The sequence below is a fragment of the Oreochromis niloticus genome, linkage group LG16, assembly GCF_001858045.2.
Source record: "Oreochromis niloticus isolate F11D_XX linkage group LG16, O_niloticus_UMD_NMBU, whole genome shotgun sequence".
NCBI classification, from domain to species: domain Eukaryota; kingdom Metazoa; phylum Chordata; class Actinopteri; order Cichliformes; family Cichlidae; genus Oreochromis; species Oreochromis niloticus.
This window is the reverse complement of record NC_031987.2, coordinates 11,425,251-11,448,177: the sequence shown is the minus strand read 5'-3', so window position 1 is coordinate 11,448,177 and position 22,927 is coordinate 11,425,251. Positions and strand designations below refer to the sequence as shown.

Sequence of the window (22,927 nt, the reverse complement as noted above, 5' to 3'; positions counted from 1 at the left end):
TTTCTTCCTGAATATTTCTTATGCAGTCATGCTTTTTGTTTTTCTTTTTTAAATTTGTCTTACTGGCATGTGTTTTCTATAGGTTGATAAGGTATTCCTCTTTAGTGGGACTGCAGAACAAATGGTTTCAGTAAAAACAAAATGCATGTCTCAAATGAAAAAATGTGTCTAAAAAAGAGATTTGCAATTTATGGATGGTCCGTGAAACCCAAAGATGATTAACAGAGAGAACAGCAGATGAAATAACTGTAAACTGTTTAAACAGATGTTGCAATACAAAAGCCAAATACAGGATGGCAGAAAGCCCATCAATAAAAGTCTGAACCATTTAATTTAAATAAATATAACAGAATATCCCAAACTTATGACCTGCATAGTTTTCTTGTCTTAATCTCTTAAGTTATATATCAAAATTAAATTCTACCCCGTCCTGCCTTGTCCCATGCAAACATACACTTTGCCTCATGTAGTTTGCTGGTATCTGTTCACCCTACGGCTAGATCGAGTGGCTTTGATACAGTGTATGTGTATAATAAACAGCAGTTGTATTTTACTTTTACAGTGGAATAAAATCTTTCTTGACCATAATACTAAATTCTGTTAATAATTTATTAAATGCTGAAAACCCTGCTGCAGGCAGCTATTTACTATTTCTCCTCTCAGACGTCAGGCCAGCACTTAATTACAGGTTTTGCTGCCATATAACATACCCAGATAGACATCACATCTATGTAGCCATTTAAGACTATTTACCATAATCACTATTTAATTAAGTTATTATCTAGGTTATTTTCAGTTTTTGCCATTTCCACATTTTAAAAATCCAAGCTGTTTGTATCTAACAGGTGAGAGTGAACAGGAATTACGTCTGTGCACAACTCAGAGTATGTAAAAGACTCTGACTTAAAAGACAGATGTGCTGAGCTGGTGAAAGTGAGATGGAGAAACTCAAATTCCAGTTGGTAAAAAATGTAATTAGATATAAATAAATTAAATATGAACATAGCAAATAAACAATGATCAGCCAGGATCAGTATAACTTATACTACTGTTATACTCTTTTTTTCTTTTCTTTTCTTTCTAAATTTCTTTACTAAATTTCTTTACTAAATAAGGGATTTTATCATGTAAATTATTTTTATTATCATCATCATTATTATTATTATTGTTATTATTATTATTATTATTATTATTATTATGAAAGCATATCGGGGGGCGCAATTCGTTATAAAGTTTAGCTGCTGACATGCTTTTATTTGTTATGAATTTATAAGACTCAAAGTACTCATCTTCACCACTTAGAAACAATGTAACAGTTAGAAATGTACCAATAATACATCATTTGTTGTCTTTACGTTCAAAATAGATAGTTAACTTTTTCTCTTCAATGTTAAATTGATGCCGGTGTCTGTTTTTGAAGATGTGACGTCAATTATACCGACGTCACCTGGTTGACGAATGCGGAAGCGTGTGCTTTAGCTTGTTAACTCAAAACCATAACAGAGGAGATGTTTTCCGTGTTTAGTCTGTGACGAATCGTAAATTACTTTGGAAATCGATTCATCTTTGTCCGGTCAACTTCCCGGCTATCTCCCTGCGCTTGTCAAACGATTGAGAAGCAGTAAAAAGTCCGAAAAGCTGGGATGGAGGTAAATGATCATTGTGTGGAGGGGTTAGCGTTAGCCAGTCTCACAGATAGTAACGATGTGTATCTCGAGGTTAGCTAATATATATACATATATGCGTCTTTTTCTTAATATCTGTTGTTATAATGCATAGTTAATTATCACGATGAACTGTGCTGGTAAAAGTAAAAGTCACCTGCAGTAGTCCTACTGTAACAACCATGAATTTTAAATGTGCTTAATATCGAGACGTTACCTGGTGGTACTTCACTAACTTTGCTTATGGAGTTTCAGTAAAAATTCTTCTGCTTAGTTTCTTTGCCGAATTGAAAAGAAGTCCGTAATCAATCACAAAATGTTGTAAATGTGCGCCACCAGAGGTAGACTTTTGGTAAAAAAGGACCTTAAAGTAAAGTTCAAAGGAAATATTATGTGACCTTTGTGGAATAAATCTGGAGTTGACCATAAAAACAAAAACTGTAAGGGTTAACATCTTTCTAGTTTTTAGATTCTGTGTTTGTTCCTCTCTACATAATTACTCATTTATTTCTTTTTGTTTGTTTGTTTTTTCATATTTTTCTTTTATTAAAAAAGGACCCTGGTGGTACCGGAGCTGAGTCTGTGACTCCATCAGCAGCCAGCACACCCAAATCAAAGGTACTGCACTTTAGCAATCATCTCAGCTATCTACAGGCTTGTGACAAGCCCAAAGAGTTCAACTTATTCTGTTCCTGTAATTTTTATTACTGTCCTGCATACTGTTACAAATTACACATAATAATTATATGTATCAACACTCTTCAACAGGATTTTTTTCTCTTTTGTTAGAGATGTTTTGGTAAAGATATCTTAGCCTCATTTTAACTTTGTGTCTTATTTTTAGCTGGACACGCTCTCTAAAGATGATCTCATCAAGTATGCAAAAAAGCAGGTAGCTGCCATGCAGAAGATGAAGAGCAGATGTATAGGTATCATTACACATTCATCCTGTGTTTGTATTGTGCCAGTACTATACAAGTTTATGTCATGATTTTGTTTATTTGTCTTCTTAGATTTGGAAAAAGAAGTTGCAGCCCTGAAACAGCAATCCAAAAGCAGCAACAACAGCAGTTCAGATGACTCTTTGATACAGGTTTGCATGTTAGCTAAAAGGTTCCTCTGTTAACATGCAGTACTTCATTTTCATACTGCATTATGTGAATCGTTTATTTGTGTGTAACAGGAGCTGACTGAGAGGATGGATGCGGTGCTGCTGGAAAAGGCGGAAACTCAGCAAAGTCTTGCAGTGTCCCGTAAAGAACTAGAGAACACTAAACAGCAAGCCAAGGTGAAAGATAACACTCACACCACTGTATGATGTGTAAGCCTGATTACACATTCAGGTTTGTGTTCAGAGAAACTCAAACGGGTTTATTTGAACACACTTTGACATTTATGCAGTCTAATAAACGTATTTTGTTATTATAACCAGATCTTCTTAAAACACGTATGCTGTTTGTTGCAGGATGATCTGGCAGCGCTGCAAGGTGAGTTTGACCGGGCGATAGAAGAGCACCAAAAGAAGATCAAAGCCCTAGAGAGCAGCATTGAGGAGTGCAACAGCAAACACCAAGAAGAGGTGTCTCATTTCCAGAAATTACTAAAAGAGCGAGAGGAGAGTGACAGAGAACGGGAGAGTGAAAGAGAGAGGGAGCGCCAAGCAGATCTTGCTAATGCAAAAGAGAGTGCAGAGGAAGTCCGACATTGCTTAGAAGCTCAGCTGGAAACCCTTCGAGCTGAACTGCAAACAATGCAAGAGCGAAATTCTCAGGAGGTTCTTGAGGTCCAGGAGAACCACCAAAAGGAGTTGACACTGGCCCAGCAAGAGGTGGAGAACTTGAAGGAGGAGCTGGCTCAGAAGAGTCTGCAGCACGAAGAGGAAATGAGGACTCTAGAAGAGGACTATGAGATTGAGAGGGAACGTCTCTTGTTGCTCCAAGAGGAGCTAACTGAGCAGCTTGCACTCAAAGGTAAAAAAGCTCTTTTTAGTTAACTCTGTTCTGGTATCGAAGTATTAATATTGTGTTTGCCTCCTTTTTTTTCTTTAAATTCAGTTTCAATTAAATCAAAATATTACTCTTATATTTCCAGATAGCTATCTGCAGGATGTGCAGGAGGAAGAGGAAGAAGCTGCACGTGGTTCGGGGATCGCCAAAATGCTGGAGCTGTCTGGCTGCAGTCAGGGTGACTCGAGCCATGGTGATGGAGAGGAGACAGAGACGGGAAGACTAAAAGCGACACTGGATGATGTTCAAGCCCAGAACACCATGTTACAGGATGAGCTGACCCTGCTCAGTAATGTGAAGGGTGAGCTTGAGGCAGAGCTGGAGAGGGTTAAAGAAGAGTTTCAAATGGAAAGAGAAGAACTGGAGTTCAAAATTAATGAGCTGCAGTTGCTCAAGGACAGTGCTTCTGCTGAAGCTTCAGTGACCCAAGATCCTGATCAGCAAGGTGTCCTCAGAGAAGCTGAAGAGTCTGTAACCAGTCCAGCCGAAGAGCAAAAGTCTCAGAGTCCAGAGGAGGAGCAGCAGAACCTAAACCAGGAGCTGAGGACAAAATGTGAGGCCTTAACCAAAGAGCGAGACTCTGCCCAGGCCGAGTGCCACCATATGAGGGGCATACTTCAGAGTTTTGAGACAGAATTGGGAGAGAAGACAAATGATTTTATAGTACAGTACAAAGCCATGAAGGAACAGGCAGCTAATAATATACGAGACCTTAATGAGAAGGTAGAACAGCTCAGCAAGGAGAGGGATGAACTGCTGGCGAAGATGAGAGAAGCTACAGATGAGAAAAATGCTCTGATGGGGGATATGCAAGACCTGAAACTGAAGCTTGAGAGCTCTCAAGGTGAAGAGCAAATGTCTTCAGCCTGCGAATTGAAACAGTCGTTGGAGGACATTACTAGGCGGAATGAGGAGATCATATCCCAGCTAGAGATGAAGGAGAACATGACCCAAGATCTGAACAAAAGGGTCAAAACACTGACTGAAGAGCGAGACGAAATGCAACACCTGCTAAAGATCAAAGAAGAGGAAATGCAAAAGCTCAATGATGAGAGAACAAAAGAAATCGAGAGGCTACAGGAGGAGAAAGAAAAGGAGGTGCTTTTGCTAACAGAGGAAAAAGAGACGGAGCTGAAAAGCCTGAAAACAGAAACTGAGGATAAAGTGAAACGTTTAAAGGAGGAGAGAGAAAAGTTAGAGGGAAGCCTAAAAGAGGAGTTTGTGAGATCTGAACAGACAGTTTCCACTTTAGAGCTGACTATAAAAGAGCTTTCCACTGAAAAGTCTGAACTCCAGCAGAAAATGGAAGAGGCTCTCTCAGGGCTTTCCAAGGCTCAGGAAGAGAGGGAGCTCTTAGACTCTAAGCTAGCAGCCCTGGAAGCTCAGCTGAACCAGGAGACATCTGAAAAGCAAGAACAAGAAGCAAGGCTGAATTCAATGAAAACAGAGGCAGAACGAATCTCTGGTTTTCTTGGCGTAATGGAGGAAAATCTGGGTGAAGAACTCCAAGAGTCCATGAAAGAAGTCAAAGACCTCCAAGCACGGGTTGATGAGCTGGAGAAGGAGAGGGCCCTGTTGAGAAGCAGCCTTGAAGAAGCTCAAGGGGACAGAACATTTGAGGAGGTACAAACAGAGCTCAAGGCCCACATCAAAGACCTGGAACAAGAAAGAAACATGTTGAGAACCAACATAGAGGAGGTGGTGAAAGATACTGAGGGTCTCCAGAAAGACCTGCAGGATATGAAATCAGTCAATGAGAAGATCATTGAGGAGAATGAGAAACTGCAAGCTCAAATTTCTCTCATGACCAAAGAGGAAGAAGAGAGGGAGGAAATGGTGAGAAAGGTGGAGATCATGGAGAAAGAGAGCAGAGAGCTCAAAGAGCAGCTGACAGAAAAGGATTCACTCATATCGCAGCTGAGGACCGAAATGGCTTCTATCCAGGTGAGTGGAGCACGTGATGTGTGTTTATTTTCTGTAAATGGGGAGAGTAAGTGCTTCTCCACACTAGGAGTAATGCATCTGTGAGGGGGGGAAAAAAACTGTTACTATGACAGTTTGTTTTTGTGCTCTTTCTAACGTTCTGTCTTTTTCCTCAGTCACCCTCTCAGGAGTCTCCTGAACAGTCTGCTTCCTCTGAGGAGAATAAACCCAATGAGACTGCAGAGAAAATAGGTGTGGAGATGATTTCTGTTCATGCTATTTATAAAAGCAATCTAATCTACAAGTTATCATGCCGAAGAGAACCAAAGTTATTTTCCTGGACTTTTGATGAATCATATTCTTCTTTATTTTAACTTCCTGCAGCTCTTTTGGAGAAAGAAAATAAAGAAAAGGATGAGAAAATGAATAAAATCAAGGCAGTCGCTGTCAAAGCAAAGAAGGAGCTGGACGCCAGTAAGAAAGAGGTACTGTGAAGAATGAAGAATGTTATCATTTACCAACACACACACAAGGCTATAATGAAAAGCTTTAGATTTCTCTAAATAGCAAACATTGTGGTAGAAAACTTGCACTCCATACTCATCCTTAGGAGAACTCCACAACATTCTCCTGTTTTACAGATTAATGTAAACATGATCATCAGTATATTTTTGGCCAGTAACTGAATGCATGATGGTTTTTGGGGTTTTTTCAGGTTATAACCCTGAAGGAGGAAGTAGAATCACTGAAAGCAGAGAGGGAGAAAGTGAACAGTTCTATGAAAGATATCATCCATGGTGCTGAAGGCTACAAGGTAGGAATCTTGGGTTGGAGAAGACTTGTAGCATACAAAGGCAAATAGTTTGCATGAAGTAGTGCACAAAGTATGTGAACTATTACAGTTTTGTCTTCTCACTATACAAACGTAAAATACTGGGACAACTACATATTAATGCCTACGGGAGTTTTATGCCGTGAAAACCATGGCATGAAGCTCCTGGCCCACAGTTTTTGTGCTGATTTTAATCCCAGAGGAGGTTTGGAGCTCTGCAGCTACTGAAGTACCTCTGTATCTCTGCATTCGACAAACCTGCTCTGTAACTTTATGTGATCTGACACTTCCTAAACACTAACGCTCTCAGTGGCAGTATTTCAAAGTGGATCATGGAATATCTAAGACAGCATCCTGTTACAGCATCACACTCAAATTCAGCAAACTTTTTAAAACAGCCCATTCTTTCACAAGTAAATGCAAAGCAGAAATTTGTATTTTCTTATATAAGTAGAGCGTTATAACTCCAGGAAGCCACTCTTTTCTTTCTCATTGGATGCGGTACCCTCAACATATTTTGGTTCAAAGTTTAATTTATCAGCTCACCAACAAGCTCTAGATTTTAGCGTCTTACATAGTGAGAATATATATTTTAACATAAGTAGTGATTCCGCTTGTTTCTGAGTAAATTACCTGACAGTGAAGCAGTAAGTTGGGATAATCTTTCAAGGTTGACTCCATTAATACAGCACCATTGATTCAATCAGTTAACAAGCATAATGCATTCACTAGAGAAAGAAAATATTTGGCTTATTTTGGAGAAGTTTCTAATGAAATATAGGTGCAAAGTGAATGCTTTGGAGTTACTGGGATTTCTGACTTTCCTGCTTATAAAATGTAAAAGGGTGGCTGTAGCTCAGGAGAACAGGTCATCTACTGATCGGAAGGTTGGTGGTTCGATCCCTGGCTCCCCCTAGTCTGCATGCCAAATATCCTTGGGCAAGATATTAATCTTAAGTTACTCTCCAATGCATCCATCAGAGTATGAATGTGTGTGAATGTTAGTTGGTGAGCACTTAAAATCATAGAAGAAAGTGCTTGTGTGAATGGGTGTATGTGACATATTGTATTAAGCGCTTTGAGTACTCCGGGAGAGTAGAAAAGTAGAATCAGTCCATTTACCATTTAATTTGATACTGATCAAAATGATTGAAAAACAGCATTTAAATAAAGTAATAAAACATATACAGTTTTACACTGTAAAGATTTGCATTGCAGGCTGTTTGTCTATAAGAGTAATTTTTAGGCACATTTTATAAGCCAGCACTGGAGAAGTCCTTGTCCTTGAGAAGGCTTCACAAACATGTTCTTCCTACAGTACCTGCAAGAAGAATCCTGCACTGTTTCTAATAGGCCTGACCTCCTAACAGTTAAGATAAAGGGTGTGAATAAGGCATCTGTTGTTTACATGTTAGATACTATATATTGCTATATTATATCTATATTACTTGAAGACACTAGGATCCTGTAGTGGGACTTTCATGAAACTGAAATTTCCAAGTGGAAAAAAGTTTGTTTTCCTCTCGGGATTATGATGTCAGACGTGTCAGAACAGAGACGCCGCAGTGAAGTATGTTTACACTGTGACTCTTTTTCCCAATGGCTGATTGAAAATGGCAGAACTATTAGGTTTGTATCCGGGTGTATCAGATGTTACTGCATCGCATGGACCTCTTTATGTCATTAGCTTTTCATCAAAATAAAAGCATAACATGAATTAAAGCAAAATAAACTTGACAGATTCCATTGTGCATTTAATTAGTTTCATGCATTACTAATATAAAAATCTTTCTAATTGGCAAGTAGAGGCACGCTCACTTTAAAAAAAGACATCGCTCCCAGTGGTCTTCATAAACAGCCCCCAGATTGCACTTTGCTTTATGACTGTGTCTCCATTAAAGAATAAAACCACTGTGTTGTGTCTAATGAGAGTTTTGTCCCACGTTCAAATGTAAATGCAGCTGATATCTGAGATGCATAGTGTTTACCTTCACTGAGCTGTTCATCCAGCTTCTAGTAATGAATATTGAAGACTTGTTTGTGTGTGCGCGCGTGTGTGTTTTGTGTTTAGAACCTGCAGATAGATTACGACAAGCAGACAGAGCAACTGGATAAGGAGAGGGAGAAGGTGGAGGCGGCAGAGAGACAGATTGCTGAGCTGACCAAACGACTCAGCAGTGCTGTCACACAGGTAACACAGACACACATTCAGTCTCACGCACACACACACACACACACACACACACACACACACACACACACACACACACACACACACACACATACACACACACACACACACACACACACAAACTATCGTCCTCCACTAAATCAAAGCAGGGGTTTTTGTCCAGTAATACATTTCTTCAATACTTACCCCATAATTCAGTTTCTGTATGATTTAGAGGGAGTCGTTTTAGCCGACAACACTTTACCCAGCTATATCTGACAGCCCGGCACCCACAAATAGCCCATCAGATGTGACTGGGTGAGCTAGGGAGAAATCGTTTTTATATGTACTCTTTTCCCCAAGCTCATAACTGTTTCTCTCCAATGAGAGAAAAAGAGGCAGGTAAATGGAGCGGGCTGTAGCTTCCATCTGCTGCGTGCAGTACTGAAACACCATTTTCTGAAGCACGGGCTTAGTCTTGTGTGCGCTCATGGTTCTCAGGGGGAGCGCGAAGACTGGAGCTAGTCGGGGATCTCAGAGTACGTCTGGACATATCTGTTTACCAATCATAGTTTCACTGTTTGGCTGACAGATGATGGGAGAGAGCTGCTGCACAGGAAGCCCATAGAGCCTGCTACTGTCAGATTTGCATGAATGATTTTTTTATTTTTATTATTTTAGGTGTCACGTGCCTATAGGTGTATTTTTAAATGAGAATGTTGACTATAAAATATGTAAAACAGCTTTCCTCTCAGTATGTCATCCTTTTTGTTTCCTGCGGTTCTTAACTGACAAGGTAAACTGAAACCAGAATGAAGTTCACACTGTAGAGTCACTAAAGCTGACCGATTATGAGCAATAAATTGGATGAGAATGCACCAGATTTCCTCAAGTATCACTGCACGCTCACCTGACAGCGGCAATAAACAAGTCCATTTTTTTTTTGTTTTCAGAGTGAGACACTGAGCAGTGAGAAGGAGGACCTTCTGGCTGGTATGGAAACCATGAGGAGCACAGTGAAACAGTTGGAGACCAAGAATCAGGAGATGCAAAGACAGTCAGCAAGTTTGGAAAGAGACCTGCTGGCTGAGAGAGCAATAAAAGAGCAAAAGATAAAGGTAGAAATGATGGATGTCATCTCCCTCTTTTGTGCAAGCAACTGCTCTATTATTTATGTTTTTAAATAATCATAAAAACAGCCATGCACAGTGAATTTATTTTTATAATATGTAATCTATATTACATTTAAATATAACTCCCCAATGTACACTTGCTTGCCTCTCTAGGATTTGTCATCTGCCATGAAGGAGGCAGAAGAGCTGACAGCCCAGCTCCGCAAGCAGCAGCAGCAGTCTCAGCAGACTGCTCAGGAGCTGGAGCAGCTACGCAAGGTACACACACACAGACACAAAAATAACACACAAATGCTTCTCAGACACTAGCGCGTCTCAGAGGGCCGATCCAGTCAAGCGACTGAGCTGGTGATGGCCGGCCTGCAGCTACAGCAGCACCTGATGGAGAGAAGGAGAGTAATTCTAGCCCACAGTACAGGGACCGCTGTTACTTTTCCATTAGTGGAGACCTACATAGTATAGACGTGTACATGAAAGCTGCCAGGAGGTCTGTCTACGTCATATGAACACAAAGATTGGATTTTTCAGGTTGATACTGATAGTAGAAAGACAATTAAATGCCTATAAAGGTTTTTTTTTAATCTCATTTTGGCAGTTTTAGATCAGTAAACAAGCATGTTTTAAGTGCAGCAGAAATATGTAGATGTTAATTCAAGGGAGATGAGGGATTGTATTGTGTGGCTGTGATTGTAATTATTTAATTTAACTAGATTTTAGGACTTTAAAAAGTCAGATCCTTAGTTTTCTTTAAGAAAACAATGTGTGTGTAGATTATTTCATCCACTTTCTTCAGCTGTCCAAAAATACTAACTGCACAATATATTCAGCATAATTCAATTAAATGTAGAGAGGAGGACATCAAGAGTTTCAGATAAATGGACTGAAGATGAGTCTTAGCTGTGCTCCGTTTAAAGCTGTACTATGTTGATTCTCCCTGCAGGAAGCGCAGCAGAGCTCTCTGTTGGACATGGAGATGGCTGACTATGAACGTCTGGTTAAAGAGCTCAACACCAAACTATCAGAAAAAGATGAGTGTGTTGAGGAGCTAAAGGGCCAGATAAACAGCCTCAACCAGAAGGAAGAAGTGCTCAAACAGGAAATTGGTATGATAACAAGTTCAGGTTTACACTCACAGACTGTCACACAGAATAATACAATCCAAATGTATTTAATGTTGCATTGTATAATAATCTTTAATTGAAATTTTGCTCGGTGAAAGCAAAACTTCAGTTTTATTTATGTTCTATATTAGCAGCACACGCATGCTTTCACTGACCTGAGGCATCCATTACTTTTGCATAGCCCTGTGTATCTGTGTGCCAGTACATGGGGTCAGTAGGATCATTATTTAGGAAATGTTATAGCTTGTTTTTTTCTTTCCTCCTTATGTTGCTTCATGCTGTCAAGCTCCATAATGACAGCAAAATACTAGAAAAATAAGAAGGCTACAGTTGAGAAATTATGCTGTTTGTGTGTGTGCACATGCCCATTCAAATGTGCAATTGTGTCATCAGAGTCTTTGAAGTCCCAGCTGGACCAGGGGGAGGAGAAAAACGCTAAGATAAAACAGCTGCTGGTGAAGACCAAGAAGGACCTGGCTGATGCCAAGAAACAGGTCTGTGTGTGTTTGTGTGTATTTGAGGTGTGTCCCCAAGGATTTCTTATGAATGTGTGTAATGTTGCTTCTTGATGAATGTAAATAGTGTTATGCAGCCATGTGTGGACATGACTGTGGAGGGGGCCTTGAAGTTATTGGGAATTCTTAGTCATTTGTGTGCTTTCCTATTTGGTTGTATGTATTTAAATATTCCGTGTGCATGTTTGCAGGAAAGCTCACTCATGGTGCTGCAGGCCTCTCTGAAAGGAGAGCTGGAGGCTAACCAGCAGCAGCTAGAAAGCTCTAAGGTAGCACACCCAGCACTATCCCTTTTGTAAACTGTAGAAACACATTTCTTTCATACCCGTGGTACTTACTAAAGCCTGTGTTTTTGAATTTAGATTGAGGTGTGTGACCTGACAGCCGAGCGCCATCGCCTGCAGGAGCAGCTGAAGTCTGCGTTGGAGCAACAACAGAGAACCAGCGGCTCTCTGCAGCAACGCATACAGAGTCTGCAGCAGGAAAGAGACACTGCCAAGGTGCGCGTGTTGACTTTTGTAACTGTTGAATTGACAGTTTACGCTGTAATAACTCAACCATAACGACGCTGAAGTCGTTCAAGGACACCTTAACTGTAAATTTTGAGGTGCTGTAGCTACTTCAGACCCGTCCAGCTTTGATTAAATTAATTGAAGGCTTCTACAGCTCAGGCTCAGCAGTGTTATATGAGTCTGCAACTAATTACTACTTCCATTATTAATATCTGAATTATTTTTGATTAATCCTCAAATCTTTGTAGTATGTAGAATTTTTGAAAAGTGCTCAAGGTAAAAAATTTTAATTACTCATTTTTGGGTCACCAACACTGAAAAAAAACCAAATTACACTATATGTATAACACAAACGAGAACTGGGTAATGTATTTATGCATGACGCCTCATCAGATAGAAAATATGGGGTTTAAATAAATTCCCCAGTTTAATTTTATTGACTATTTTAAGATTATTTTAAGGTCTTACCTTACCTTATATCTTATATCTTACATGTATCTTGTAGGAACTGTTGTGATTTGGCGCTATATGAATCAAATAAAATGTATTTAATTTGAATTGATTGATTTTAACTAAGGTCATACTACTAATCTGAAGTCAATGGAGGAAGATTCTTTGGCTCAGATCAGTCAAACAGCATTACAGAAACTTCTGTAATTAGCTCTAGAAACTGTAAATCTTTATAATCGTAGATTTCTGCAACAGGAAACAAAAATCTGCAAACTAGTCGTTTCTGGTAAATCCCTGTAACCAGCTATCTATCTGACCTTGATTTACCGTAATCTTCAATGCTTGGTGACATCCAAGACTGACAGTAAAATAAATGCTTTAGTCAACTGCTGCCACCTCTGGCTCAGTCTTTACTTTTTCCCCTTTACATTTTTAGACAGTAAGAGAGGTTTATTTTATGAATGGGTTGTTTGCCTAGAGCAGTTTAAATAAAGTTATTGCTTTCTTTCTGTAAAAGACATCGTTCATCATTGTTCATCCAGTGAAAAACTGGTTTTATGTAAGCTGTGGTGTTAAAATCTAAATTTTTGTAAATGTATGAGATACAACAAAAGTTGTCTTTATTAGATTTTCTAACAAGACTCACTAAAATAAATTTGTTCACCAACAATGTATTAGAAAATCAATCGTCTTTTAATCATATATGTCTTGTTAACCTTTTGTATTGATTCCAGGTCGAGCTTGAGGCAACAACCAAGGAATTTGAGAGTTACAAGGTGCGAGTCCACAATGTTCTCAAGCAGCAGAAGAGCAAGACGACCCAGAATGAAGTAGACTCTGGCAAACTAGAGAGGTAAAGGCAATGCAAGAATGATAGAAGTCTACAAAGACTGTAATAACAGACAGCTGGTAAATGTATGTAACCGGTGGTGGACTGTGTGCTGCAGATCATTGCATGTGAAATTAATGGAAACGCATTCAGTTAGCTTTACATTAGAGGAATTCAAATCTTACTGCATTGATTAAGGATGCTGTTCTGGAGCTTCTCTCTTCACATGAGACTTTTAAACACATGAAAAACTCGAAGTACACCCAGAGTTAGGGTTAGGAAAGAAAGTGTTGTTCAGATGTGATCAAGAATACTTAAATAACATGCAAAATGTCAAAATGCATAGCACATAATTGAGTTTGAACACAAACACCAGGTACTTACAATGACCAAAGCTGAATTATTGAAGACAAAGTATAACCTACAAGAAATCCCACATGAGAAATAATTTACATTCATTTACATCCTTCTAAAAGAAAATAACACTGTAAGAGTAACGTGTCGTGTGTTTTTCAGGGAGCAGTTGGTCTCTCAGGTGGAACAGCTGAGGACGCGACTGGCAGAGAGCCAGCAGAGTCTCCAGAGCAGCGCGGCAGAGCTGCAGCAGCTCCAAACTGAGCATGACACTCTTCTGGAGAGACACAATAAAATCCTTCAGGAAACCATTAGCAAGGAAGCTGAGTTCCGTGAGAGGTGAACACACTTTTATTTTTTTATGTTGTTCTTTAATCTTGTCTTGGCAGGAATTCATTGTACTGTCACATTGTTGATACACAGCATGTTTTAGCCTTTTCAGCTGTTCATCCTTGGATTTGATTTTGCAATCAGGAGACATAATCATACATGCTGAGAACACCTGATTGTGCTTCTTTTTTTTTTTTTAACTTGCCTGTAGCATTTCATATTGATTTGCTCCTAAATGAGCACTTTCTAAACTCTCTTCCTGCTCTGTCCACCTACAGGCTTTTGTCATTGCAGTCAGAGAACGTGACACTGCGGTCAGACCTGTCCCAGGCCCAGGCTGACCTGTCTTCCCAGGTTGAGGCCCAGCGGCAAACCTACAGGGAGCAGCTGAGGAAGCTGCAGGATGACCACCGGGCCACTGTGGAGACCCTGCAGGGCCAGCTGACTCGTGTCGAGGAGCAGCTCTTTACCCTGCAGAGCCAGAACAGTAAGCATGGGGGGGGGTTGTAAACTTGAGCCAATACCTGATTCTCTACAAGAGGTAACAGAGCAAATAGGTGAGGTAACATTTTTATTTTTTACTAAAGAGCAGACAGCAATAGACTCAAGGAGTGCATGAAAGGTATGGTATATAGAGATCAATGAAATCATCAAATGCATTACAGTCTCAAAGTTTTCCATGGTGCTTGCGCTTCTCCTCCATGAGTGGAGTGATGTGAGTCAGAAAGAAAACCATGAAGAGGGCATCAGTGTGTTTATCAGAAGAGCAGCACTGAGAGCTCATTCATCACCTCCCACACAGCTGCCCGCTGGAGTCAAACAGCAGAAACACACACAGTAATGACTAGGAAAGGCAAGTGTGTGTGTGTGTGTGTGTGTGTGTGTGTGTGTGTGTTTCTTCTCTGTCACTTGAGGACGCCAGGTGTTGGCAAGGTTCCTCAGCTCTATGCCCGCCTCTCAGTGTGGCAAACGGCTCACTGTGGCATCTGGAGAGACTTATCATTAGTGGCTCACACATGGATGCAAGGATTAGCTCGATACTGGAGCCAATATTAACCTTAATTTGAAGTCATATTTGAGCCACTTTTTTACCACTATGCTTCAATTTCACGCCAGATTAAATCCATTACTGCCCTATCGGACAGATGGGAGATGAAACTACTGGCCTCGTATTTTTTTTCTTTAATAAATCAGATGTAACATTTATATATGCCTTTTGTCATATTTTGTCTAATCTTTTATCCAAACGTTCAAGCAGCACATAAACACACACATAAAAAAGTCTTTTATAAATTAGAAATCAGTCAGTGTTTAAGCCTTTCCAGCTGTTCCCTCTGTTGCAGACTGTTGTGATGGCTTTGCAGAAACACTGCTCAGTATTTTTCAGATATACATATGATCCCCAGGGTGTTTATTTTCCTGTAAATTAGGTGCTTTTATTTCCTTATTGATTTCTTTAAACCTTTTTATTAGAGCCTGCTGTACTATTGAATCAGGACTCCTGTATGCTTCACTCTTTTGAGTGGCAGTTGTCAGGATTTGGTTGATTAGAACTGGGTAAATATGTTGGGCTCTTGAGTTTACTGGACTTGAACTATTATGAAACGTGTTCAGTATGCAGGTAGACTTCTTGCTCCTTTCACTCAGCTACATGACAAGGGAAGTAAAGAGCCTGACGGGAGGTGGCGAGGTGAGAGGGATTGGTAGCGAGTCTGGCCTCTTAGCTCAGTTCAGGTTCATTAATCACAATCTATTCTTCTGAAGTTTCTCATGCTTCCCTCTACCCTTCTCTTCCCACGTCACCATTTATGCCAGCTGAACTGGTTAAAACCTGGAGTAGTCTGGCGCCCCCTCATGTTACAGTGAAGTAGGACGCTAACTCACAACTGCTGTGATCGGACTTGTTTGTACATAAGAATCCAGAGATGCTTAAAAAAAGATTTGAAGGCTGCTTTCAGTTGAAACCCTTTTAAAGTCCCTTATTTATTTACTATTTTGCACCAGGAATTTCACTTAAACATTTTAAGGCCATGAGCAGAAAGTCTTTTTTTTTTTTTTCCTTCTTCATTTTTAATTCTTGTTTGACACATCTTGAATCCAACCTCCTCCTTCTCTCCTTTTCAATATGAATGTATTGATTTGCCCAGAAGACCCACACAAATCTTCTTCTCCCAACCTTTTAAACCCACTCAGATTCAGTTGCTGTCCAGTCCAGCCGTAAGCCGCTTGCATCAGATCCACAGCGCAGAAACGCTGACCAGAACCAGGCGGGTGTGGGACCAGTGGCCCTCGGCGACCTGCAGTCTATGGCCAGGGAGGAGGGTGAGGGCATGGAGACCACTGAGACTGAGAGCTTCTCCCCTGCTCCTACATCCCTACCCTCTCTGGAGCAGCTTCTCACATCTCCAGACCCCAAACAAGGTGTGTTTGAAAGCAGACATCCACAAAAAAACACACACATTCAGTTTACAAAAGGACTGCATATGTGACCTTTTCAACAAGATATAATGATGAGAGTTACAATGAAAAATGAATATGTTTGGGAAAAAGAATAGAAGTCGACTTTTTGTAGTAACAGAGTTTAATGTATTATATCACCTCCTGTATGTGGCATTTGTTATATCTCTAGAGCCATTTGTGTGGACAGTTGAACCAACCAAAGAAGAGTTAAGTGAAAAGCTGAACACAGCCACCCGCAGCATGGAGCACATGAACAGCCTGCTGCATGAAACTGAGGCTACCAACGCTATTCTCATGGAGCAGATCACTGTATGTATACTTACTCAATATAAACACAGAAACAACATTGAAAGTTGCCCAAAACTAAATAATTATTAGAGACCTAATAACCCAGACAAGTTGTCTATTTAAAAGTTGCCCCTGCACACTTAGCAAATCTACTATATGACACATCCACTAATAAACAGGACCTACTCCTAAGCATTGGTTACAAAACTCAAAGAGAATGATCCCCTTTATTAACGAACAACTTGCAAGATTTAAAAACATACAATTAAAATCACTGAAAGATGTTTCTTCAAGACTGAGAGCAAATGCATTACCTACATTTGCTGTACTACTGTTAGCTGAAGGAATGGCATAATTTTAAACCATCTCTTTTTTTTCTTTTTCTTTTATATTTTTAGCCCGACGCAAAGCAGTCAAAAGTAGATTAACTTTAAGTATATATTTTATATATATTCTGTTATAAAGACCATCTTTAAACTTGTTTTGTATTGTATTAGTATATTTGCATTATAGGTTTTATTACATTAAAATAGGCCATATTTATTAAGTGTTATTAAAGGAAAAGGTCTGTTCTCTGGTTTCTAGCACTTTATAAGGCACTTACAGAATTACTGTAATTCAGCCTCAACTCTCTTACTTACTATAAGCTTTTATTTAGGAGGTTATTGGTGGAAAAACTGTTAGAATTAGTCATGCTTGTATATGGTAACTTATCTGTGCATTGTCAAGAAAGTCAGTCAGAGAGACTTTATTTATCCCCAATGGGCAAGTCGTTAAAAGTAACTGTGTTTCTAAACTTTTGTTCTTCCCTACTGATAAATATCTGTATTTTTACTCATGCTTATATTTATCTTGTCTGTTACCTGTCTTTTTCTTCGGGTGGCATGGTCGTGCACTCACTATATATCACCTCAAAGCATGAAGGTTCTGGATCCAGGCCTGCGGAGATTGTTTTTTTTCAGGGCCAGTGTGGCTTTTCTCCAGGGGCTGATTCTAATCTGCCTATAAATTTTCTTATTTTTAGGGTAAAGCACACTGCATTTACATGTAAAGAAATGTGCAATATACATAAAAATTCCAGTCCATTACTTCGAATATTAAATACTTAGAAATGTATATAATTATACTGAGTCAAAAGCATGAGGTTTTCAATGTAATTAACTAAACGAGCCAAGTATTTGTTGTCAAACATTTAATTCGGATTGTACAGATCAGATGAAAAACACACTGATACATTAGTGTGGCAGCCACGTGAACACACACCTGTAGACTGCTGTTTCAGGTGTGTTTAAAGTGGCCTGTATGCACCAACGGTGATATCAAACAGCTTGGCGTTGTTCACAGTCCCCTCTTTGTCCAAAAGAAAATAGAACTTGTGACCTTTGACCCTGAGAGGAATAAAGGAAGTGGTCTCCTGCCTGTGGGCGTGGCAGGCTACATGAGATAGAGGGACTGTTATTCTCCGGCCTTGGCTTGGTCCCAGAGGTGACTGTGTGCAGACTGTCACCATCCTCCCACCCTGGTGTAAAACCACTTTGCTGACAGAGCGCCGACAGAACAGAGCCCCGAGTCCCACTATGCCTGCTCCTATTGTCAGGCATCCCAGCGTGAAGCCATACCTCCAGGTGTTTGAGCCCAGGTTCATCTCAAAGCTCCACATTCCTGCTAGCCCCGTGGTGGCGGTGCTGGGCGTCTTGGTTTTCCCTTTCTCTTTAGTACCGCCCGTGTCTCTGAGCCCCGTGTAGGCGAATTGAGCCAAGTACGTCCAGAAGACGAACTGTCCGCCGCAGAAGATCGAGAGAAGCCGGAAGAAGCGGGTCCTGTCGTGCTCGAACAAGGTGACATCTCTGGGCGGCTGGGGGGAGGTGCACATGCTCCGACGTACGGCCAGCTGGGGACCTGTGTGGGCAAATATCCCGCCCAACAGTCCGGGAGAAGCACCAAACCGGGAGGACGCGCTGCCGACAGGCGAAGTGTGCGCCGACACCGACGTGTTTCCAACCTGGTTTAGCTGAACGCTACGGAACCGAAACCGCCTGGAGTAACACCACAGCAGCCGCTCGAAGCCCATCTTTGTCTGTCGCTGTAGTTATTTCGCACAAGAACTGCTGCAGTCCGCGTTTAAAAGTCGCTGTTGTAACTCGCGTTCAACGCTTCATATTGAGTAGGTAGGCAAGAGGACGCCGCCATACTTGTTGTGTGTGACGTAAGGTGCTCGATGACGGAAAGTAGCGTGGACCAAAATTAATGTTATCCATGCGAGATACTAGTAATCGCTAAAAACTCTGAGCTGACCTCCTACATTTCTTTTTTTCTTTTTTTTTCTTTTTTTAACCTGAAATGGACTTGATAAGCTATTGTACATTAGCGTATTTTCCTGCCGTTTAGCATTAGCCGAAGGGACGCTTGGATTTTGTGAATTTAAAAGCGCTTGTATGTTCTACCTCCTAGCTGTTGAAGAGTGAAGTTCGCCGTCTGGAGCGAAACCAGGAGAGGGAGAAGAGTGTGGCCAACCTAGAGTACCTGAAGAACGTCCTCCTGCAGTTCATCTTCCTGCGATCCGGCAGCGAGAGGCAGGCTCTGTTGCCCGTCATCCATACCATGCTGCAGCTCAGCCCAGAGGAGAAAAGCAAACTGGCTGCCATTGCACAAGGTATGCAATGGGTAAACCTTGTTTACATGCATATATAAAAAGAAAAATCTTATTCACCGCATGACCTGTTCAAAAGGTTATTATGTATGATTTAAAGTGTAGAAACCTTTTGGTCAGAAGTTTGCATCCACGCCTCATGGAAATGAATTCCATGGGAACTTTGGACATTTAATGATTTCTTTGAGCTCTTCTTTTTCTTTTCTTTTTTAAAGTGTGGGGTGATTGTACAGCACATGTCTCTTAATGAATTTAAAAGCAAGAATTGGGTGCACAAGTTTGAGCTTATTTTGGATTTTCTCTAATCCACATAGGGCCAGAATTATACTTAGAAACTGAAATATATGCATACACTCGAACTAATATTATTATATGCTACCACGACCATGCTTGACAGCTGTTACAATACTCTTAGGTTTGAAAGTCTCACATTTACACTTCCAAACATATCAACAAAGATTTCTCCACAAGTTTGGCAGGCTTGAGCCTTGGTGATTCCTGAAAATAATTTATTCTCATTTTATGATAGGAAAGTGAAACTGCCAAGTCATTAAAGATGTGTGCTGTATTCCAACCTGAAAAAGAGACCATTTCCAATTCGCTTACATGAGCACACAGCCCCGCTGGAGGAATTTGTCTCAGCTGTGTTTTGTACAGAGCAGTGTCACATCGATTTTCATGCGGAGTCATAATAGCAAACACACACACACACAACCTGTCTTTGATTTTTTTTTTTTTTCTTCAGACAAACCCCTTGTTTTAAATTGATCTCCTCTTTTCTGAGGTACTGCAGGTTATAGCATCCAGAAAACCTCATAAATGTCTAACCACCTGTTCTTGTGTCTCCTCTCTGCAGGTGAGGAGGAGGGGTCTGGGTCTCGGAGCTCAGGCTGGACCTCCTACCTCCACAGCTGGTCTGGGATCAGATAAAACCGACCACAAATCAAAGCCAAGAAAAAACTGGGAGCACAAAGTCGGCGTTATTACTGAGCCTTTATTTTTAATGTGAAAACCTGTCCTCATCATTGATGCTGCACTTTTAAAACAGTGACAACTGGGTGGTTAACTGAGGTCACTTACAACTTTGGTGGGATGCAGTAGATGGGACCAAGGAATGTATCAGATAAAGAGGAGTGTATGATTAAGATAAAGAAAACCAAAATATTTAACATGTATAATAATTTGAGTTTGCAGTGCAATAGCTACATGGGTCTCTTACTGATAACTGTGATGAATATCTGTCTTCCTTCAGCGTACTATAAACATGTGTTCCAAACATTTACTGGACATAATGGTTACACAGTGAGGCATTACAAAGCATCATTACTAAAATGAATGGGTATAATACATTAAGTGTATGTTATGTGATGATCGCAGCATTTTTGAATCTAAAAGGGTGCAAACTAATTGTGAGAGGAAACCAAATCAAGGGGAAGAAATGTGTGCTGGTGTGTTGCTTGATATGATTTATGGATCTTTAATTACTTCTTAAGACAACTTTACCTGCATTTTATGATGGGCTTGATTTACACGATTTACATTTTAGCTTTTCTCAGAGGCATACCTAAAACGTATAGGCTGTTGAATGTGATTGAACTGCCTTCATGTCAGCCATTCTACCAGTCTCTGCCGTATAGAGATTAACCTTCTTCACAAAAAATGTGATTCTCTGGTTTTACTTTTAACTTGGTTGTTTCCCAGAAGGTAAAGAAAGCATTAGGTGATCTGTAATGCAGTATGCTGTGGGGAAAAGTGTGTGATTTACAGCAGTTCATGGGCTAAACTGCCATAATCTCATTTTAGTTGCACAGGGATGTTTATGAGTCTGAGGTTCTCCTCAACATTACTGATTGTTGGTGAGGAACTGTGATGACCTGTTATGCTCCTTCCCACCTGTATATTTTTATTTTCGAGTAGTTTCTCAGACTTCATGGTTTAAAAAAAATGCTTATGTATATCAGACTGAACTTTGATGCAGCCCTTCATCCACTTTTGACTCTCACTCCCTTTAAGACAGCCTCTTTTTCTGACTGGCTGCCCCTGACAAGCAAAAGGTCGGACCTCCTGTGACCTCACTGACATCACACAGAGCCAAGAGTGTAAGAAAACGAGTGTTTAAAGCCTGGGCTTATTTGCACATACACTCTTTGTGTTTAATCCAAACTTCCATACATATATGTCTATAAAACAGACAATAATAGAACACTTTTAACATTTTTCCTTTTTTTCCCCAGACTGGTTTTACTGTTTTATGGTTAAATCCTCACATACTCAACTCAGGAGCACTAACAGTTTCCATGTCTTGAGTTCTGATTCATCGTGCCCTGTAATAATTTGTAATATTAGTTGCGACTTTAATATTGGACCATTATTTTAATAGTTTGTCTCTCTTTTATGGGAGTGTTTTATAGTTTTGTCACTTGTGTTGCAGTTTAATCACTGAACCTTAACAAAGATTTGTTGCATCTTGCAGTTTCCATTGCTGAAAGCGCATCTGCCTCGCAAAAGTGTCCTTGAGCAAGGCTCCCCATCAGACCCATAGATGGTGTTGATTTTACATTCTTACATTCTGACTTTTGACCTCTGCTTTGAGTTAGGAAAAGACCTCATATATACCCCGCTCCCAGTGAAACATATACTTACTCGTATGAATACAGTTTTCTGCTGACCAGTGATAAAAATAATTATTAACCGGTTTATTTTCTCCCTCCAGTGGCAGCTTTTGGTGATTCACCCAGCACAAGGGACTGTATTTATATCTAGACTTTTATATTTATGATGCTTAATGTGGGCAGAAGCTATGAGAGATTACCTGAACTACAAAATCGTACTCAAGAAAGACTGCAGCAGTGATTGTGTGTTTTTCTGGTGTATTTACAACTGTAAAAAAAAAAAATGAACTTAACAAAGATTAAAATGATTCCATGCTTTGCATTCAGTCCTTGTTATAATCAATTTGTGAAGTGCAGCATTGCATCTACAGCTTCTAATCAGCATCAGCAGCCAGATGTTTTAAATTTTTACGTCTTTATTTTTTATGAGGACTTGCATGTGGTGAGAAAGCACTTTTAAGGACATGTTTTGCACATTAAATCAAAAAGAGCACATAAAAACTGCAAGATGAACCTTAATGCACATCATTAATAATCCTCCGGTTTTTGGTGTTACTACTGAAGAGATGCAGTAGCCAGTCTATGTGCTGCAGATGTTGCTTTGAAAGTCCTTCATCCCTCTGGAAGGAGGGAGCAGGGTCTAGGGGTTTCCCTTTTAAGGAAAAAAATGGTGGGTGCATAATCATGACGCAATCAGGGGAGGAAATGACAAACAAACTCCTGCATCTTTTACTGTAAGTAATGTAAACATGCTGTTAACCCCTCCCGCCCTGCCTGCTACTGTTATGTGATGGATTCTGTGATATGTTTTTTCAGGGCTCCCACCCGCCATGTTGAACTGTAGTTACAGTCCTCCCAGTGGTGGCAAACTGAAAGTCAGATTTTCCATCAGTGCTGACCAGATACTTCATGTGTAGATACAGCCCAGCGTAAAGCTGCAGCGATGTATAAGCGACTCTCGGCATCCGTCTCATTTATATTATAGTGAGATAATGAGCGCAGAGCACTTACTGAGTTTACTGGGTGGTTTTAGGTGCATCCTGCCAGCAAAACCTGAAAAAAACAAAGTCACTTGGAC

General features: G+C 40.2%; 2 protein-coding genes and 1 long non-coding RNA gene across 3 annotated transcripts; 1 reads left to right on the top strand and 2 right to left on the bottom strand.

The window, feature by feature from the left end:
- Positions 1–1,438: 1,438 nt before the first annotated feature.
- Positions 1,439–22,007, top strand: gcc2 (GRIP and coiled-coil domain containing 2). Its single transcript, XM_005451973.4, has 24 exons — positions 1,439–1,649; positions 2,220–2,282; positions 2,509–2,593; positions 2,678–2,757; positions 2,848–2,952; positions 3,130–3,634; positions 3,756–5,614; positions 5,770–5,845; positions 5,978–6,078; positions 6,309–6,407; positions 8,497–8,616; positions 9,549–9,713; positions 9,882–9,986; positions 10,669–10,831; positions 11,243–11,343; positions 11,556–11,633; positions 11,727–11,864; positions 13,061–13,179; positions 13,672–13,848; positions 14,118–14,326; positions 16,033–16,260; positions 16,469–16,608; positions 19,039–19,240; positions 20,094–22,007. Exons 1-24 carry the CDS (start codon positions 1,644–1,646, stop codon positions 20,165–20,167), a joined length of 4,998 nt encoding a protein of 1,665 aa, XP_005452030.1. The 5' UTR covers positions 1,439–1,643; the 3' UTR covers positions 20,168–22,007.
- Positions 17,765–18,770, bottom strand: tmem223 (transmembrane protein 223). The gene has a single exon (XM_003445309.5). It carries the CDS (start codon positions 18,656–18,658, stop codon positions 17,876–17,878), a length of 783 nt encoding a protein of 260 aa, XP_003445357.3. The 5' UTR covers positions 18,659–18,770; the 3' UTR covers positions 17,765–17,875.
- LOC112844068 (uncharacterized) lies at positions 21,790–22,921 on the bottom strand. Its single transcript, XR_003216639.1, has 2 exons — positions 22,861–22,921; positions 21,790–22,501 (listed from the first exon to the last, which is right to left on the bottom strand). It is a non-coding gene; the product is annotated as an uncharacterized LOC112844068 (long non-coding RNA).
- Between the last annotated feature and the right edge of the window lie 6 nt (positions 22,922–22,927).

Bases quoted from the DNA above. Each gene is read 5' to 3' on its own strand.
- gcc2 (XM_005451973.4), top strand. The intron at 3,635-3,755 runs GTAAAAAAGCTC...TTATATTTCCAG, and splicing joins TGAGCAGCTTGCACTCAAAG to ATAGCTATCTGCAGGATGTG. The intron at 16,261-16,468 runs GTGTGTTTGAAA...TTATATCTCTAG, and splicing joins ATCTCCAGACCCCAAACAAG to AGCCATTTGTGTGGACAGTT.
- tmem223 (XM_003445309.5), bottom strand. From the start codon at position 18,658: ATGGGCTTCGAGCGGCTGCTGTGGTGTTACTCCAGGCGGTTTCGGTTC.